The 16,370-nt window shown below is 40.7% G+C and overlaps 1 protein-coding gene across 8 annotated transcripts in view; it reads right to left on the bottom strand.

Moving 5' to 3' along the window:
* The window catches only part of rasgrp3 (RAS guanyl releasing protein 3 (calcium and DAG-regulated)), a 144,204-nt gene that overhangs the window by 62,236 nt on the left and 65,598 nt on the right, over nucleotides 1-16,370 (bottom strand). For 7 of the 8 annotated variants that reach the window (XM_079689268.1, XM_079689266.1, XM_079689265.1 and 4 more), the window contains 2 exons: nucleotides 12,048-12,221; nucleotides 609-725 (listed from right to left, as the gene is read on the bottom strand). In XM_079689268.1, coding sequence (XP_079545394.1) covers nucleotides 609-725; nucleotides 12,048-12,221 — 291 coding nt within the window. The remainder of the gene's footprint in view (nucleotides 1-608; nucleotides 726-12,047; nucleotides 12,222-16,370) is intronic. The other variant, XM_079689271.1, reaches the window with a different exon arrangement.

Raw genomic sequence — 16,370 nt, 5'->3', positions numbered from 1 at the left:
GCTTTGCCTCCTGTCATCATTAATGGACGTCTCTTTAAAATGACTGCTCAGAGGAGAGGAGTTCTCATTTATCTAAATGCCTACTGCTTCCCCTCCTCTCTCCTCGGTTCCCCTCCTCGACTCCTCCGCTCGCATCTCCTGTGGGCGGGATTAAGACACGAGGAAAGGCGTCGAGGAGAGGAGTCGAGGAGGGGAATTAGAGAAATGAGAAATCTTCTCTGTCTGCCCTTTTAAAACCCACTTTTATGCAATTGTATTGTTGTTGTACTTCCTTTTGTTACTTTTACTTTCTCTTTTAAAATGTGTTTAGTTGCTTTAGTTCATTTCATTTTCTGAACTATAAAGGTTTCTGCTTTTATGTGACAGCACTTTGAAACTTAGTTTGAAAGGCGCTTTATAAATAAAGTGTATTATTTATTACCTATTCTATTACTTGGAAAGAAATTGAAATTTAAAAAAAACACGTATAAGTCTGCCGCCATACAAACACATCAGCATTGGATCTCCTTTAACTGTGCATTAGCTTGTACAGAGCAGGCCTCTGTGTGTGTACTGAATTCCTGAGCGGATGTCCATTAAAGTTGATTTAAAGACTCGTATCGACTTACCTTCACAACTTCTGGAGCCAGATAAGAGTGAGTCTCCTTCAGTCGGGATATGGAACTGTGGCTCAGCCCCCCCACCACCGCCATCAGAGTGTTGAAGTTCTGCAGAAGCAGGAGTTTCTAGTGACAGTGAAATACATGGAGATATATACAAAATATAATAGAATACAAGACAACCATCAAAGAAAGGCTGAAATGAAAAAAAACATTTAAATAGCTTTAAGTAGTATGAACACATTAGTTTGTTTCCTAGGTACATTTAATGAGATTTGGCATCAGATTTCAGTCCTGAGGTGATCTAAATACTGAATTGATCAGAATATATTTATATTTATATTTCAGTGTAAAAATGGCTTATTAACACATTGTTGGAAGTATGCTCATTTGCTTTCCTGCTGAGAGTAAGATGGGAGGATTTAGAGCACACTCAGTTTGTACATTAAATACGAGGCTGTCGCTCTCAGACACTTCACTTATCTATCTATCAAACTACACTGACTTCAATTCTATATGTTCTGTATAATAATATTGTATATTCAATCAGTAGCGTAGGCAGAAATGTACTTTAGGGTGGGCCTGTAAAAAATAGGGTCGGCCAGATTTTTCTTCTGCGCATCAGAAGCTAACAACAATCCCCGCCGGTACCGGCGGCAGATTACTTTTAGAATACTTTTGGAATACTTTCTTTTTCCATAACAGATGGGTATGTTTTGGTGAACAGGAGACACGTATTTTACTGTTTTAATGGCTTATGAAGAGCACAAACACAACACAACATCTTGGTGTCATTCTGGAAAGCTCTCTCATCGGCACCACACATACAAAACACCCGGACTGCATTCTTTGTACTGTCTTAAAACCTTTCCTTAGAATATGTTATGAATTGTAAGGTGTCCTTGGGTGCTTTGAAAGGCGCCCCTAAATAGAATTAATTATCATTATTTATTATTATTATCTGAACGATGTAATAACTTTTAAAACTTTTTCCAGTCACTTGCCCCCATGCATTCAGCAGCAGCAGGCCATTCACCGTTATAAATGTCATCATTTCGACAATAAAGAAATGCTACATAAACGTTATCTTGCACGTTTTATCGAACCATCTCCGTTTCTAACTTTCAATATATTTAAAAAGAGATCTCTCTCTCTCATCTGCGTGCGGGGGCGGGGCCTCACAGACACGCTGCATCTCTCTCGCTCACAGACATGCTGCAGCGCTGTGCAGTGTGCACAAAATTCTGCCGGTAATGAATATTACATTCTGTGAGGAAACCTTTCCACCAATAATTCCAATAAGTATTCCAAAATGTATTCACTTCAGGTTTACGAAAGTAACTGTAATCAGATTACTTGTTTTTCAAATGTAACGCCAGCTGAATACACTTGATTTTTGTATTCTGATTACGTAACGCCGTTACGTATATTCCGTTACAACCCAACCCTGTGTATATCTCTCCGGACTGTCCACCCACCTCTCCGCCTCTTCCAAGGGATGAGGGAACCGTGCGGCAGTTTCCGTTAACATTTTTTTTCTTCTGACAGCCCAGCAGCAGGAGAGGTGGGGAGAGGGAGACGGGGCTATTTCATCGTTATCAGAAAAGGATCGTATAGATGAGGGCAGTGGGGACTCTTCTTGGAGTCTGGCTTTTTTAAAAAAAACAAAGTTCATTAGTGAACTTTGAGCCATCATTCATTTTGCAGGCAGCTCTGTGCCTCTCTCACGTTATTATGGCTCGCACCGGAACTAACAATCAGTTTTTACCATAGACTGTATCTCTTGGTTTTTACCGTAAATGAGTTCAGTTCAGAGGACAAAACACATACAACATTAATTAAACTCGATATTGGTTCACTTGAATTTCACTTTGAATTATTGGATATTCTCAATGGGTGAATAATTTTTTTAATAATAATAATAAAATAATAAAAAAATTATTACATTTTTTAAATGACACCGAAGCTGTCTCAGGGTGGGCCAATGAGAAAACTGTGTGGGCCTAGGCCCACCCTGGCCCTATGGTGGCTACGCCACTGTATTCAATAGAGATACTCTATTTGGTAATTTGTTTAATTCTTTCTGTACGTACAGATATATTTGCTGTTTATGTTTGTTTTGTATTTAATTGAATGTTTCGTTCACGTGAATGCTTGTCTTCATGCTGCTGTGACAAAACTGAGATCAATAAAAGCACATGTATCCAAACACAAACAGTAGAAGCATGTTAGCAACATATTATTTCTGCTCGAGAACAAAACAACATATTGATGCACGTTATTTCCCTACATGCACTACAGCAAGGGTTTTTGGTTCAGGATGTCAAATAATGCTCAGTATACAGTGTCAGCTGCATAACATGCAGTCAGACACATAATGAACCCCATAATCACAATATTAGAGCATTTGGAGCTGGATGGATCAGGATGGTGGTACAAAGGTAGAGATAGAGTTAGCGAATCAGAGTGCTCGCTGCAGCAGAGAGCAGCTGCTAGGTTTGGAGAGCAAGGACTATAGAATAATAGTGATTCAACTGATGGAGCGGGAACCTGTGATTTTGGAGGATGCTATCATTTATTTAGATATTTCAAACAAACATCAATGTTTCATAGAAAACAACCCATAATACTCTGATGGCCCTGAGGTTAATACAGTGTGTTCTGTGAGAGCATCACTGAGAGCCTTTCAGCAGGACACCATCTCCTCTGCTCTCTCAATAGATGAAGATGAGTCTTTCTGTATATTTGATGATATAGTTTCTTCCTGAGAAATTGAAGATGGGATCAATACGTTTGGACATTCATGTGACAGGAACCTGGAATAAGATGTAATTTAACCAAAGAGATGATAGAATCAGCATCTGCTTTAATGAAGAGAGTCTGAGATGATAATGTGTTATAGATTGCAGTTATCATTAGAAATGTATGAGAGTGGTTTTAAAGATATGCTGCCTGACTTCCGGTGGCACCATGCCCACGTAAGACGCAAGGTTTTGTGCTCCGCGGATTTAGTGCCCTACCAAACGATATATGTATCAAAACTTGGCAAATGAACGCCCAACTACACTCTGAGCATGAGCCCTAGTGAAAGAACAACTAGAAATCAGAAATAATCTAAAAACGAGAAGAAATCAGTGAAAACAACTACCGCTAGCATTATAATAATAATAATGATGCATTACATTTTTTTATTAGAGCGCTTTTACAGGTGCTCAAAGCTCTTTAAAATTACACATTACACATATTAGACATGTAAGAGTCATTACTGTGGACATTACCCACAGGAACAAATGCGGGTAAAGTGTCTTGCCCAAGGACACAACGGCCTGACGCAGTGGCGGCCGAGGCGGGATTCGAACTAGAGTTCACCAACGCCCCTTGATCTGATGACCAACGCTCTAACCACTGCGCCAAAACCGCCAAAAGCTGTTATAAAAATTAGCGCGCGTAGCATGGCTGAGTCTGTCGTAACAAGCAAAGCAGGGGGTGCTGCTGAGACAAGCATGGAGGACATTCTACGATCAATAGAGAAATCGAACCAAGAAATACGAGGGGAAATTCAACTGATGAGAGAAGATGTAAAATAATTCAAAGGTCAAATTATTGATTCATTTAAAGGCCCAGTGAAGTGCATGTTTTTGCACCAAAATGAAATGGCAGTTTCATTCCTTACATATCATTGTGCCTGTTCATGGCTAAAATAATTTTTAATAATTCATAATTAATGAATTAATGAATTATAAATGTTGCCGTCTGAGCCTAACGGAAGTTGCAGACGATAGTGGCTGTGACGTCACAAGATGTACCCAGTTGCGATTGTAAACATGGCGGAGACTCTGGAAAGTGATACTAGTGTGAGAGAAATGATTGATTTGGACAGCTTTTCAGACAGGATAGATGAGGAAAGTGATCAATCTGGTGCACTTTCAGGGCAACATTAAGAGATTTATGGATACAGCTCTCAACACTCATATGAAACATATATTTCAATTATCAAAAAACATTGGAAGGATTTCTTAACCTATTTTATACAACTAATATTACATAGATGGAAATATTTGTTTGCATAGATGACCAAACCCACTGAGATAACTTAGGCTACAGTTTACCTCTCTGAGCTGACGTTATCTCTCTCAGTCCCACAGGAGAGCACTCTCCCTCTCCTTATTGTTGAAACAGCTAATCTCCGTTAGCTCCGAGCTAGCACCAGATGCTAACAACAACCCTGTAACTCTGTCAGTCTCTCTTTCTCTCTCTCTCGAATCGACCACTGGCCTTTATTTATCATGATCAATCAAATAATCTACGAAACAATGACCCCAGCCAGGCTCACCTTCATCTTTTGGGAACAGAAACATCGCCACTTCGGCAGACTTGACATTACTACAGCCAGCGGCAATGCATCGTTTCCCCTGTGTTTTTCATCCCTCTTTCTTCACTGTCGCCTCCATTGTCAGGTTTTCTCGATTGGCAATCACTTCCAGTCGACTCCGACACACTTTCCAGGAAAATACTAGCTCAAAAACGTTGAGAAATTCGACTTTGAAAAAGAGAAAAAATGAACGGTGGTGAATGTAAACAGTGCGGCGGCGTCCATCTCGTGACGTCACGCAGTAGATCGCAAGCCACGCCCACGAAGGCGAAGGTCGACTGCAGATTTCCCCGGAAAATTCAAAACTCGTCAAATTCGTTGCTATTCCAACATCTTTTGATATGGGTTCCAATGGACAATTTTGGTCATTACTATACGTATTAGCATAACAGATCATGCACAGGTGCACACTTCACAGGGTCTTTAATAGACTAGAAACATCGGTCGGCGGTCTAAGTACACAGCTAACAAAACTGGAGAAGAGGGTGGTTGATGCGGAAGGGCGTATCGGTGCCACGGAGGAGGAGGCCGCGACCCATGGCAGAGCCATTAGCTTTCTACTGCAACAAGAAGCTGAGCTCATGGAAAGATGTGAGGACCTCCAGAACCGGGCGAGAAGACAAAATCTGCGACTATATCAGATCCCCGAAGGCTCGGACGGAAGGCATATGGTGGCCTTTGTTAAGAAGCTACTTCCAACCGTCTTGCCCTCACTACCGCTGAAGGAAGATGACATCAGAATCGACCGTGCCCATAGGAAACTTACCCCGAGATCGAAAGAGAATGACCCCCCTCGCCCCATTTTGGTAGGATTTGCTGAATACACAGTAAAGGAACAGATCCTACGGCAGGCCTGGACACAGGGCCAAGTGAAGATGGGTGACAGGCAAATTTACTTCGACAATGACTACTCACCTGAACTGCAGAGAAAACGTGCCCAGGTTAGATATGTCATCAAAGAACTCAAGCAGAAGAATGTCAAAGCGAAGTGCCTATACCCAGCTCGGCTGAGGATGATGGTGGGCTCGTGGAAAAAACATTTCCGACACTGATGGAAGCCGCTCCGGCGCTTCAGAAAATGAACATTCAGAACCGAGTTGATGAGCGGGACAAACTTCAGAGTGAGCTGACCAGGCGCCGATGGGAGAGACAGGACAACCGCAGAGGGAAAAATGGGAACTTGCTGTTGGAGGAGGACTTTAGGGTTTTCTTCCCTGGAAACGACTGACAGGCACGATGAAGTAAGCTTGATCATTCAGTGAGAGATGAACATTTGTGAATAACGTTTTCTAGAAGGGTTCATTGTTATTATGATTTATTTTTATTTTACATTAGCCTACACTATAGTTTATGTTTACATTTTGCCGTGTACAGAATGTTACGTTACTAGCATAATGATCGTTTGGGTTAGGATCTGCGGTTGCGACTGACTAACAAAACGAGTGACTCGCACTCAGCCCTAGGGCCGCAGCGGTATAGCCAACGAGCTGGGTCTGCTGCACTTACACGTTGTGTGTTTATCCCTGAGAGATGCCGCCACTCTCTGCCTGGTTCCACACGGGGACTGGTGGCTTTGCATAGGCCAGTTGAGGAATTGGAAGCCAGTTTGAAGTGTTTTGTTTCTAACACTGTGTTTATCGTTTCTGTTAATTTTTACTCCTTTACAGCTGATAGGACCGTTACAATGTATGACCCTGCACTTTATATTTTCAGTTTAATTAGAAGGCCCTGCAATGACAGCAAGGACTAAAGGTAGACCTATATTGGATAGTATAACTGTAGTTAGTTACAACATTAAGGGATTGAGAAATCCTATTAAGAGGGAAAAAAACACTTTCTCAGCTTAAGATTTTGAAGTGTTCAATTGCAATGTTACAAGAGACCCATATGTCTGAAGTTGAGCATTTAAAGTTGAGGAGAGACTGGGTGGAACGGGTTTAAAGCGCATCGTATAAGGGTGGGAGGAAGAGGGGGGTTGCGATCTTATTCAGTAGGTCTGTGTTCTTTACCAGTGAAAGAGTAATTCATGACAAGGAAGGCAGATATGTCATGGTGATAGGCTGGGTTTGGTAGATGTCTGGCGATATCTCCATCCCAAAGATAAAGATTATACATACAGATCTCTAGTTCATGGGAGTTACTCTAGAATAGACATGTTTTGCCTATCTAAGGTTGACCTGCATAGAGTGTAACAGAATGTAAGATAGAACCAATCACACTGTCTGACCATGGCCCCATCACAATGAAAATGAACCTAGTTCAGGATAGACAATTCAGATATTGGAGGCTTAATGTCTCAATATTAAATGATCCCCTGATCCAACAGGAATTACGTGACAGCCTAAAGGAGTATATTGATATAAATGATAATGGTGAGGTTACTCCTTCTATTTTATGGGATGGTTCTAAAGCTGTAATGAGGGGAAAGATCATTCAAATTTCCTCTAGATTAAAAAAACAAAGACAGACGAGGAGACTTAAATTAGAGACTGAAATCACTAGACTTGAAAGGGAACACAAAGTATCGAGGTACAGGGTCACACTGGATTTGCTAAAACATGAAAAACTAAAATTAGATGATCTACTTACCTATAAGGCAGAGGGAGCGCTTAGATTTGTAAAAAGAAAGTATTATGAAATGGGTAATAGAGTTATAGGTTATTGGCCTTTCAACTACGCAAGGCTCAATCTAGCCGAGTGGTTTCTAAAATTAAACATCCAGACACAAAGAAAGCTACATCTCAGTCTAAAAATAGCAGAGGCATTTGCTGTGTATTACAAAAAGCTATATAAGGGCCAGGAGGTACAAGGGAAAGAGGATAAGATATCACGTCTCCTTGACTCGGTAGAATTAAACAAATTGTCACAGGAGGAGGCTGACATGATGTGTTCCCCCATTACAGTAGAGGAAATAATAGATAGTATTAGTAACCTCAAGAATAACAGATCTCCCGGTATCGATGGATACTCGGGGGAGTACTATACAGTTTTTGTGAATGAGTTGGCACCAGTCCTATGTCGGGTATATAATTATGCATTGGATGAAGGAGACCCACCGAAATCCTGGTCAGAGGCAATCATTACGGTTATTCATAAAGAAGGGAAGGACCCCACACAATGTGTGGGTTAACGGTCCATAAGCCTTCTCTGTCAGAATTTTAAAATCCTGACCTCTATTCTGGCTAGTAGAATACAGAGGTGCATTAGGAAGCTAGTATACCCAGACCAAACGGGATTCATTGCTGGGCACCATGGTACTAATAATGTTAGAAGAGCTCTCAATTTACAAACAATTGCAGCCGGGAGGAAAACCCCATCAATGCTCCTCAGTCTAGACCAGGGGTTGGCAACCCGCGGCCCTTTAAGCCCTCTGCTCTGGCTCCCTTGAGCTTAGACAAAAATAAGAAGGAAATAAAATAAAAGTATTTGTAGGACTATTTATATTTTGTTGCACGGTTGAAAATGTTTCGTATCTTCTATTTTGAGGTGATACTGTGACACATAAATAAAAAACAAAAGGGTTTTAATTAGGTCAACTAAAATATGCGTCACATCCTGCTACGGTCCCGCGTGAGCGCCTTTTCTTGGAGGCACTCGCGCGGGGACCCCGGGCTCGATGAGCGAACTATGGATAAATCAAAGAAAAGTACCGGAGGAACACAGGATTTAATTCTGTGTGGACAGAGTTATATGCTTTCACAGCAAACGATACTGGTTTACCAGTATGTTTGATATGTAGAGAGAAGTTGTCAACGGTGCTGCAGCCTTTACGTATCGAGGAACAACACGGGAGAGGAAGACAGCTGACGATCTTCAGTCATAATTCAATGGGGTATGTAATTTATTTCAGAAAACACTTTTTGTTATATTCCATGGAATGCTCTTAACGTCCCGATAGCAATGAATATATTAAATGCTTTGACAATAAATACATACAAAAATTCATCTCTGGAAGCCGTAGCGCTGTAAAAAGCACGACCAATCATTTTAGACGACCCGGCTAAAATAACTGGATGGCCTACCTGCCTGTCAACCTTCCATCTCTGTTCCATCTGTGCACAAACTTATCTCGTGGCCTCATTGCGCGTTCGTGTGTGTTGGAGGAGGGACTCTGTAAGAAAGTCTGAAGGAAGAGGCCTATTTTTTCCGGTTGTGTATTTTCAAATTCTAGCGCACTCGAGCTGGTTTCTCCATTCTTACCTACCCTACCTTTAACTCTTTTTAGGGTGCAGCTATATGTTTTATTTATTTCAAAGTGGGCCCATTTTAATAATATTTTTTTTCCTTCAAATGTGCTGAGGACTCCCCAAGTGCTGTGTTTAATTTATTTTAAAGTAGGCCTGTGTATTATTTGTAATTCTCCTTAGAGGAGTTCTTTGTTTCTTATTAGAGGTTAACAGTTGTATATAATGTAATAAATAGCCTAATAAATGCAAAAAAACTGTAGTTTTTGTCTGATATAACAATAAATACAACTTTATTCGCTATCAAGCTATGAAATATGTTTTGCGGCTCCAGACAAAAAATGTTTTGGGAAAAAGGAGCAAAATGGCTCTTTTGGTTAAAAAGGTTGCAGACCCCTGGTCTAGACGCTGAGAAAGCATTTGATAGATTAGATTGGACATTTCTGCAGAGGACACTGTCACATACTGTCAAACCTTTATTAACTGGGTCAAAGTGTTTTATAATAACCCAAGATCGAGAGTTAGAGTCAATGGCCACTGCTCGGATTTCTTTGCGTTGGGAAGGGGGACGAGGCAGGGAGATGCTTTATCCCCAGCCCTGTTTGCCCTTAGTATTGAACCTCTTGCAGAACTAATCAGGAGTAATCCTCATATACAGGGAATAAAGGATGAGGATGGGAATCAACATAAGGTGGGTCTATACGCGGACGATATAATGTTATTTCTGGATCTGGAAAATCCAGAGTCCTCTGTCCCGGCCCTCCTACAAAATCTGGAAGAATATGGCCTGGTATCTGGATATAAAATGAATCCCTCTAAGTCAGAGGCAATGATGATCTCGGGGATGCGGCCAAGTCAACTTGATAGTACAGTGTCCTTTCACAGGTCTGGTCAGGGATTTCGATACTTAGGGATTGTACTCATCCCCAAAATAACACAGTTGTTCCAAGCTAATTATAAAAAGATATTTGAGGTGTTTAAAACTGACTTAACTAGATGGGATGTGCTGCCGTTGTCACTTTTGGGTAGAATAGAGAATTATGGGAATTGATCTACCGCTCGACCCTAGTCACTTTATACTTGATCTGGTTGCAGAGGATGTATGTAATAGAAACCAGAAGTACCTGTTGCATATACTCCTGATGACTGCTAGGAAAATTGTAACATTGAATTGGAGGAAGCCACAACGACCTACACTGGCACAATGGAAACTAAAATTAAAGGAGGTATATGGGATGGAGGCTCTGACTGCCCAATTACAATTAATGACAGACCTGTTCAACAGAGGTGGTCTCCCCTGACAAGGTATTCCTCTGCCTGAGAAAAATCCCAGATCCTGTGATGTATGTGTGGTATTATTTTTAATATTACTACTACTCTATTGTCATTTCTTGTTTGTATTTTCCTTTCCCTGTTTTGATTTTCAAATGGATGTATCGGGTCTGCATCTTTTATTTTTGTATTTGATCTTTTCCAACATTTGCTGATATGTACTGTCTTTGGTGTATATTTATACTGATGTGCTGTAAAGTGATGTAAGGTGTTTGTGTTGTTTAATTTCTTTGTTCAATTAAAAAAAAGTAAAAAAGAAAAAATATATGCTGCCTTGGATCAACACTATAATTCACATTCATACTGTGATGGTCTATTGAAAACATGGTAGGTGAATACAACTGAAACTGTTCTGTAGCAGTGTTTATATTCTTCAAACATTTGTGTACGATTTTCAAACATATCAATAAAATATTATGTTAATTTTCATTTAATATTAAGAAATACTGGAACACTCATGTTCGTTCGTTAGTAATTAAAGCCTTTGTAACTACATTTTTATATTGATATATATAAATAATCATATAAATAAAAGTGACAGCCTCAGTGTGGTTCTGCATTCTGTACAAACTCAAGCCCTTCAGGACAGTGGATATGGGAAGCACATCTAACAATTGTATTTATTATAGACCTATTCCAGACATTATTTAGTAATTATAATTAACATTGAGATACTATTTATTTTGGGCTCTATTGTAATTTCTTTCATACTTTATAACACACTTTACTACAGTACGATAGCTGTTTTGCTAAATGGGCACATATTGTGATAGCTTGGTTTCTTTTCTGTTACATGAAGCATCCTGAACTGGTTTAAGAAGACTTTGTGCTTAAATAGTCCCAAGGACTTCAGATGCTTGCACAATATTGAAATACTTATAATAACCTACACTATATGCTTGTCTGCCTTTTGATGAGCGATGATTAATAACCAAATTAATTTATCTTGTAATTGTGTAAATCTTTATTCACTTATGCATTACTTTCTTTTAATGCTGTAATATAATATCATCACGAGATTAGGCCTCCAGAAAGGTTGTTCTAAAGTTAGTCCACACCAAAAAGCCAGAGTGTGCCTCAGTATAGCTCAGTTGGTAGAGCTGGCAGCCCATACTGCAGGATCTGGGTTTGAATCTGGGTATGGTCTGGGACCCTTAGCCGCGGGTCTTCCCTATGTCTCCCCCTTTCAACCCTGTCACTTAAATAAAGGCACTGGTTGCACAAAGAAAGCAAAAGCAATGAAGTGATGAGCTACTTTTCTAAAGAGGGCTTTTGTTTAGAGTTGACAAAACGTTACTGTTGCATCTGAGTCATGAGCAGCATGAATATCAGACAGAAGGTTCTGTTTCTGTCTGGTGAGGAGTTCAGGACAGGGTTTAAAAGCCTGGACCATGTGAAGCTTAAGCACTGCTCTTGTCCAATCAGCTTTCTCCTTGGTTCTGTTGTCAACCTTGAATAAATATTTCTAAACCGTATTAGATGAAGAGGATGCTAGCCATGCACAGTCCATGTTTTGTAGATAAAAAAACCTTGAGAGCCCTGCAGATGGAGATGTCTTACCTGAGCCACATGGATGTATTTGGTGATGACCTCTGCGCGGGTCTGAGGCGTGAGCTTGCTGAGCACCATCAGCTGGACCCACTGCGACACTCCGTTGAACAGAGCGATGGAGCGCTCCAGAGTCGGGTTCTCCATCAGGCAGCCGTGGATCACATAGCTTTGGTAATCAGTGAACTGCAGATAAAATGGTTTTCAAATATCAGTCAACATTCAATCTAGACTTCAGGGACTGTCAGGGATTTTCATTTGGTACTAAAGCCTGTTTCGTTCTTTGCACTGCAAAGTCACACTGCTTTTCTTATTGGTATAAAAAAGGATGATGGAAACTTACAAGCCATGTTATCCTCGAGTCTAGCTTAAAAGGAACCATCCCCATGGAACCATGAATGTGCTTTTCAAATGTCATGTCTCTATCATTTACCTACAAGTTTTAAAAATATATTTTATTTGAAGTTAAAATTGTGACCTGAAAATTATGGCAATCTACCAATGAGTTTTTTTTATTTTTATCCACAGCTCAACATGTGTCCTGATGGAGCCAGGGGAAGGTCAAGTGGTCACACACAGCAGCACTGAATCTTAATTATGTTTTGTAAATGTTATTTTTAGGCCATTTAACTAAATTAAAGCTCCGCAGCAGGTGTTCAGCCTCCTAGGAAATATACAGGAACATTTTATCAGTGGTACACAGTTACATATATATATATATATATATTCAGAGTATTTTTTACACTGAACAAAAATATAAACGCAACACTTTTGTTTTTGCTCCCATTTTTCATGAGATGAACTCAAAGATCTAAAACATTTTCTATATACAGAAAATAACCATTTATCTCAAATATTGTTCACAAATCTGAAAAAATCTGTGATAGTGAGCACTTCTCCTTTGCCGAGATAATCCATCCCACCTCACAGGTGTGGCATATCAAGATGCTGATTAGACAGCATGATTATTGCACAGGTGTGCCTTAGGCTGGCCACAATAAAAGGCCACTCTGAAACTTGCATTTTTGCTTTATTGGGGGGGTCTGGGGGGGTCCGAAAACCAGTCAGTATCTGGTGTGAGGGTTAGGATTAGGGTTAGGGTTAGGGTAATGTTGTGAATCGAGTGGCCCATGGTGGTGGTGGGGTTATGGTATGGGCAGGTGCATGTTATGGACGATGAACACAGGCCACTCGATTCACAACATTACCCTAACCCTAACCCTAACCCTAATCCTAACCCTCATACCAGATACTGACTGGTTTTCGGACCCCCCCAGACCCCCCCAATAAAGCAAAAATGCATGTTTCAGGTGGGGTGGGGTGGATTATCTCGGCAAAGGAGAAGTGCTCACTATCACAGATTCTTTCAGATTTGTGAACAATATTTGAGAGAAATGGTTATTTTGTGTATATAGAAAATGTTTTAGATCTTTGAGTTCATCTCATGAAAAATGGGAGCAAAAACAAAAGTGTTGCGTTTATATTTTTGTTCAGTGTATATATATATATATATATATATATATATATGTATATATTTATATAAATATACAATTTCAGAATCAAACAGAGCATTCTCATAATAACGTAACACTATCAGAGACTGGATATATCCCCCCCCCCCCCTACAATGAGGAAAATTAATTACGGGCCAAAAGTTTTATTTACAAGTATTAAAAGTAAGCAGAGGACACCAAACCAACTGAGACCTGTCTGTCCGCTGTATCTACGCACTGTACAACACACACACCTACACACTGTACAACACACCTACATCACACACAGCTACAGCTCCTAAAGCATAATCAGGCTACAGCCGTTGTGTATTTTATTATGTGAAGCACTAAATGGTTTGAGAAAAATATTGACTCTTTGTTTGTAGATATCTACTAAACTAAAGCAAATAAAGAGAGTAGGCCTGTCATACTGAGTGATATATATTGTAGCGTTCTACAAAGGGAATCGGAAACAGGCTTCAAGTTATTGGGGTTTATTCACTCCTTTGTTCGCACACGGACACAGGTTACATGTTAGGTTGCAGGTTTATCCTCACACACACTCTACACCCCAACTCACACCCATATTAAGCGTCTTTGAGTTGTGAAAAGCGCTATATAAATAAAATGCATTATTATTATTATTATTATTATATATAGGGTCAACGTCACAACGTCCCCGCCCTCCTCCGTCTGTTCCCCCAACCACAGGCCCGCACCCAGACCAGCATCACTGTGCAGCTCTGTGATTGGCAGAGAGACGGGGGGTGCTTGAGTGACACACTCAGCACCCTATACAGGGTCGCTACAGTATTATACACACTGCTCTGCTTTCTGGACGGACCTCACAGCTGTTCTCACTGTAAACATCGCGTCACAATGAAAGCAGTTAATAAAATAATATCCAGGGGATGCATGCAGGGCTGTCATTGGCTGAGATTAGTCCGGCCATGCGTCATGACTCTTTGAAACATCTCTGTTCCCGGAAATGCATCCACGAAGGAGCCGTGGAGGAACCATCACGGCCCCTACACACGGCGGCGTGCGTTGCCGCTTCAACGCTTCTGCCCATTCACTTTGAATGGGGTGACGTCACGATTTGCCGAACTGCATTGTGGGAGCAAAGCGTAGCATCTCTTGCGGTGCTCGCTGCAAAAGTAGAGCAATCGACGGAGGCGTCAGCCAATCGAATCATATGCCAGTGCAAGCTCTAGCCAATCAAACCGCGTGCTTGTGTGTCTGGGGCGGGAGATTCATGTGATTGGTTGTTGGTCTAGTTTCAGCCCCCCCCGCCGGCAAGCGACAACGCACGCCGCCGTGTGTAGGAGCCGTAAGTTTATCCTCGGTTATAGCTCCTCCAGAGAGCCTCCTCGACGCTCGATGCTCGGTCCTCGAAGTGCATTTAGAGAAATTAGATGTCCTTCAACATAGCGCGCTGAAATTCATTTCTGGGTCACTACCGGAGGACCGATGAGTCGAGGAGTCGAGGAGGGGGAATTGATGAAATGAGAAAGGGCCCCTGTCTCTAGCCACTACCTCCCAGGCTCTTGCATCACCATTCTCCATCCAATCAATTCTCTCACCTGTCCCTAGTCACCTGAATGCAGCGGCGGAGTTGGGGGGTGGCCAATCCTGGCCACCCTATTGGCCACCCCAAACACCCTCACCATGGGGGCCCAAACAATTTTAGAACATTAAGAAAAAAACTTTTAAGTAACCTTTCATCATTCATCAAGAATTAACATTAATAGAACGTTATATTGATAATGTACTCACTAAACTTACAATTCATTTAACTTATTTTCTTCCAAAAGTTATCCAAAGCCTCTGTATACCACCTTCTATTTACAGTACATGTAATGGTTTGGTCCCGCCTCCGCCTCCAAACGGCACTTTCTAGCAGAGAGTGAGAGCATGTGAGGTTGAATGCTAGTACTTACTGTACGTGTGAACCATGTCTCAACGTCTAACAAAGTCAGGCTTTCAAAAAGGAGAGAAAGACAAGAGAGAGGGACTAAAGGGCGACAATATGTCAACCAGTTTTTCAAGAGAAAAGGTGGGTGTAGTCCATGAGTGGTGGAAATTAGTCTATTAGCTAAGCGTAGTCCATTGTAAATAATAATTGTTGTTGTTTTTTTTACTAAGCTGACATTAAGTACTGTTAATATCTATAAAGAAAATGCAGAGGTTTTTAATTTCACTGCTCTTTTAGCTGACATTTAACAAATGCAGGTACATTTTTAGCAGCTATTCATACTAAATCAGTTGTCCCTCCCTCTGGTGCCAGGACCAACAGATCCATCTCTAGGCTCAGCAGCCCTGTCCCCCCATAATGCTGAACCTGAACCAGCTTTTCTCCCAACTGAAGGAGGTGAGCAGTATTATGTTGAATGCCATGCCACTTAACATAAGGGAGACTGGAATACAACATACATATATATATCAAAACAAAAAGCTAACATCTCATTTCAATTATACATTTCAAAAAACAGTATTTTTCCACATATTGAAGTTATATTTATTTGGATTTATGCATTCATGTTGAGAATGTTCCATTCAAAAATGTTATTATTAAAAATGCATTTACACCATAAAAGATGACTATTGAGATCTATTGTCAGGAATGTTTGTCTTATATCAAATGGTGAATTATACTGCAGCAGAATGTTGCACGTGTTATATTTTCAGAGCTCACTGTCAGTAAATATTGTGCAGTTAGTATTGGACTACAATATAAATGCAAGCTTGTACAGGTAGAGTTATTTAAAGCATAAATGAGTCGGTTGGGTTCTGGAGGTGTGGTTACAGCAATTGTGCTTGGTTGGCATGGCCTGTGCCTGGT

Source organism: Notothenia rossii (genome assembly GCF_949606895.1).
Source record: "Notothenia rossii genome assembly, chromosome: 6".
NCBI lineage: Eukaryota > Metazoa > Chordata > Actinopteri > Perciformes > Nototheniidae > Notothenia > Notothenia rossii.
Note: the sequence above shows the minus strand (reverse complement) of the source record. Positions and strands in the feature narration are given on the sequence as shown.